Consider the following 4,701-nt stretch of genomic DNA (forward strand, 5'->3'; position numbering starts at 1 on the left):
TCAGCCACTATTCTAAAAATTTTTGCCTACCGCTGTCTAGGCGGCTGGCTACCATCTCGATAATCCTAGACATTTGAAAATTAAGAAAGGACGCATAGACCTGTTTATGCACCCACCCTAGACTACCTAGGCGCCTGTTAGCTTGTCCAGACCCGCCTAGGTCGTGGCTCTTACTTTGACAGAAAATAAATTTTGTAAGAGACTTGTTGAATACTTAGATGAACAAACATCATATGATTGTTTCCCATGTTTTCATTATGTTCTAATACTTTATAATCTATATATCGTTCCATTTTACAATTTATGTATCACAATGCAATTATGCATTTTTTTAAGTATAAGATGACACTTATTTATACGATATATAATAAATTTACTTAAATTCATCTAGTTTGCTAGGCACTAGGCCCTAGCATGCCGCATGACTAGCGCTTAGCGTCTTTTAGAACCTTGTTTTCAGCAAATGTTGAGTTTCATCCTCATAGTTCTTTGTCAGGCGTACAAACCATACAAAAAACCAACAACCTTAACCGCTCTAGATCTAAGGTTGAGTAGTATGCGATAGCCACTACAAAAGGCACTCCTCGATTGAAAGTGATCACCCCTAGGAGATAGTTAATACTATTGACTTGCTCGTTAGATTGTAAAAAGTACCAATTGTGTAACCATTCGTAACTTTATGCTTATTTTAGTCAACTTTTAAAAGATAGCTCAGAATATCACCCATTTCAATTAAAAGAAAACAAATTTAAACAAGAAAAACTCTTGCTTGTTTAAACATCTGTTTCATGTGCCTCTAGTCTTCTTTGATAGAGAATTTTCAATTTGTTTAGTTGTAGAATGGTAGCATTTAGTAGATGCAGATGGAATAATATTTTACTTTTTGCTTGACTTGAAAAACATGCATGGAATTAGATTGGAATTAAATTTTTATAGGGCACAAGGTGCACATCAAAGATTGTGATTTGTCACCAATTTACCTTTCATTTTCTCTTAAGCCATGTAATGGTTTGGGCAGCAAAACAATTGCGTGACTTGCGCTCTACTTTCCCACATTCAACCAAACTACGCTTAGTCAGCAGCACCTCCAGCAGCTGCTAAGACTAGTCACCGAGAGGGATGCCAGCACGACAAATCTCAGAAAATGAAAGGGACGTCTATCTCACCAGAACGACTTACATAGAACGAGTTTGTTGTCATGTGGAATGTACATATCTCACTTCTTATGAATAACGTACATATCTTACTCCTTGTGAATAATGTATCTTAAATGTATAAAGTTTATAATTAAATTCGTTTAATTTCTTTATCTTCATTTGAAGATCATCCATACAGAAAATCATTTGAATAAAAAATCGTTTAGTCAAATAAATGGACGGTTCATCGTGAGTATTACTGATACTCACACACCGTCCAGTTGTTTGATATATTTAGATGACTAAACAATTTTTTATTCAAATGTTATTATTTTTATCGATGTAATCTTCAAATGAAGATTAAGAATTTGAAACACTTTGAAAAGATGGGATATGGGGGGCCATATGGAACATTGCATTAGTAAACCGTGATGCTATATGACAGTGAACCTAGTACTCATAAATTGCTTTCCTAGTGCAGTTATGGACCCAGAAAGAGAAACCTTACGCACTACAGACGCTCCTAACCATATCCTAAATTTTTTTTAATGCATCTCTCTTCAGTCTTCAACAACAGCAGAAAATGTAAAGCCTTTTTACCGGAAAACAGAAAATTCAAAACCTAACTAACAAAACCAACCACCACTACTTATATTGGAAAAACAACATCTATGCTTTTCATTTTCTATCCCTTTAACAAAATCTGGAGAACTCGTCTATGTTGTGTAAGTATCGATGATATTAATACTGGGTCGTGACACTATGAAATCTCGACAATTCTACTAAGAAAAATAGCCATAGAGATGTACAGTTTTCTTTTTTTTTCTTTCTTTTATAAGATTGTACTTTTGAGTTGCACAAGTAATTCCTTCAACAGCAGAAAGAAATCCTTGTTGTGTAGGTTTTGAGTCTTGCTGTTCCTGTAGGTTTTGAGTCTTGTATCGAGTCATATATCCGAAATTACCATTCCGAATAATAACTCCAAAATAAGTATCTATATATTATAATTGACTAATGGAATTAGTTGGTGGCGACTTCATTTAGCTGCCGAATTACCAACCAATTTTATAATTGCTCAGAATTAATACTTTGTTCTGAAGTTGTAATCAATTATATATATGTTACAATATCCCGGTCAAGATACAGTACTGACTCTAAAATTGCATGCTTGATCTAATAACTGATTGATTAGGATCTAAATAAAATATTACTTTCACTTAATACTACGGTCGAGTTGTATTCTCTTCACTTGAAAGTGAGAGGTTTTAGGTTCGATTATCATCAAATGCAAAGTTGAACTACCTTATTATGGCAAACTCATTATAAAGCTTAGCTTGTTTGTTCAAAATAAATAATCGGGGTTGGAGGGATGGGGCGTGCTCTATCACGGATTTAGTTCTTTCTAAATGATCTAAGCATTAAGCAAGTAGGCTACAGCAGTAGTTTGACGATTAAATCCCATGAATCTTGGTTCTTTCGAACCCAATTTAATTAAGAGTGGAGAGCAGGACTGCAATAGTAGTTCAACGACCAAACATTTATGTGTTAGTCATAATCCTTGGTCAACTTCATCACCTTCATGTACTCTTTCTTGTATTCTACTGTAATTATGTCTCATAAATATATTGTTGCTTAAAGTTATTTTTTAATGAATGTAATGAGAAAAAGAATTATACAGTTAATGATTAGTTATAGAGTACAATTTTCATTATTATGTTTGTTGGTGATTGTTATAATACCAGTTTAAATTCCATATTGTGATCATGAAAAACGTAATAACAACATATTAATGCTAATTACTATGGATATTTCTATGAAAATGTCCACAAAAAAAAACTGGAACCGAGGGGTGAACTTTCTGACACAGTTGTTAAATATCAAATAAATTCTTATATTTCATCTAAATATCCGCCGATATTTTCACATATTTACAATATTTACACCAGTACTAATATTTTAAACACCATCTAAGCTGAGCTTGTACTAACAAGTTCATTATCCAAACAAAAAAAATCAGGTGGAATGTCATAACGGAAACAAAATCATGCGGTACAAACCCATTAATTACATTAGTAATACAGAAAAAAATATGAACATGACAGTACACAGAGGAATAAAAACGGCAAAGTGGTTAATTAAGCATTTATCAACTAAATTTTTTTTCCATAAATCACACCCAAAACATCCAAATAACCGATCAAAAAGTAAAAGAAAAAAAAATTGAGTTGATAAATGCAAGAAAAAGGTGTGATAGAAAAATCACAAAAATATATAGAAAATCGACATTGTATTTTTACAGTTTATAGATGATAAGAAAGCACGGCAACACGGCGCGTGAATCAAACACCAACAACTCGCCGTTGCCTCCGCTCACCGAGTCGAACCCGACCCGGCCATCCAACAACGACTCAAGCTCCAGCTGCTTCGAAACCCGACCCGCCACGACCCGACAAACCATCATCGCTCTCCGGCCCCTGGCCCCAGCCGCACCCGCGCTCTCGTGGGCCACGCCGCTACCGGAAAACGTGCAAATCGCTTTACCCTTTCCACCGTGAAACCCCCACACGCCGCTGCACGCGTCGTACACCCCGACGCCGGAGCTGGCGGGCCCAAGGCAGTGGAACCGCATCACCTCGTTTCCGTCCGCCATGCAGCGGGCATTCTCCTCCTCGCACTGTGCCCCGCCTTTGGACCCAGCCCGGGACCGCGCCTTCACGACCTCCCTGTGCTCCTCAAACCGGGCCACGGTCTTGGACCCGTTCTGGACCTTAAAAATCATCTCGATCCGACCAGAAAACGCCTTGGGGCCCCAGCTGGTGTGGAAGATAATCTCGACGACATTGCGCGACGGATGGCCCTCCGGGAGCTCCGTCAAGGACGGTAAAAACGGATCATGGGGTCGCGGTTGCCGGGTTCGGAGTTGATGGGTTGGGCTCGATACGGGTTCGGTTTTTGTGGGTCGCCCTAGGTGTTTGGGTTTGGACCGCTTGGGCGGCGGCAACGGCTTCGGTTTTCTGGATTTTGTGGTGTCGATGACGTCCTTGATGTTTTGAACGCTCTTCCTGCAACTCGCGCTGTTCATCAGATTTTTGGGGTTCGGATGGTAAACGTCTTCGAAGGCTCTCGACTTGCATTGCAGCGACTTCACCCACCCACTCGCCATTAACGGAGCTCTCGACAAGACACCGTTTCGTTCAATACCTCGTCGTCGTCGTCGTCTTCTTCTCTACTCTGAGCGAGGTTTTTCAGAGTCTCGGGAGAAAAGAAAAGAATGAATTTTGCAGAGAGAGAGATGGCGCGTTTATTAAATGGGGGTGTTTCCAACTTTCAACCGGGGAGGGTACGTAATTACGGGAATGCCCTTCTGAGGAATTTGGAATTACCCACGTGGATTTCTGTCTTTCTTTTCATGGGATGGGGGAGTTGAGGAGGACTGGAGGAGGAGGCACGTTGCTAAAATAAAACAAATTTCATCATTAAATGGGTTTAATTTGTTGGGACAAAAGAGAAAGAGAGAGGCGTGTGTGGGATGAGAATCTTTCTCTTCGTATCTTAATTGTTCATT

General features: G+C 38.8%; 1 protein-coding gene across 1 annotated transcript; it reads right to left on the minus strand.

The window, feature by feature from the left end:
• Positions 1-3,250: 3,250 nt before the first annotated feature.
• On the minus strand, positions 3,251-4,417 carry LOC103964782. Its single transcript, XM_009377752.3, has one exon. The coding sequence runs from the start codon at positions 4,297-4,299 to the stop codon at positions 3,430-3,432; it is 870 nt and encodes a 289-aa protein (XP_009376027.2). The 5' UTR covers positions 4,300-4,417; the 3' UTR covers positions 3,251-3,429.
• Positions 4,418-4,701: the final 284 nt, after the last annotated feature.

This window comes from the organism of the source record quoted next, unplaced genomic scaffold, assembly GCF_019419815.1.
Source record: "Pyrus x bretschneideri cultivar Hongxiangsu unplaced genomic scaffold, Pyrus_bretschneideri_v1 Contig14, whole genome shotgun sequence".
In the NCBI taxonomy this organism is placed as follows: Eukaryota; Viridiplantae; Streptophyta; class Magnoliopsida; order Rosales; family Rosaceae; genus Pyrus; species Pyrus x bretschneideri.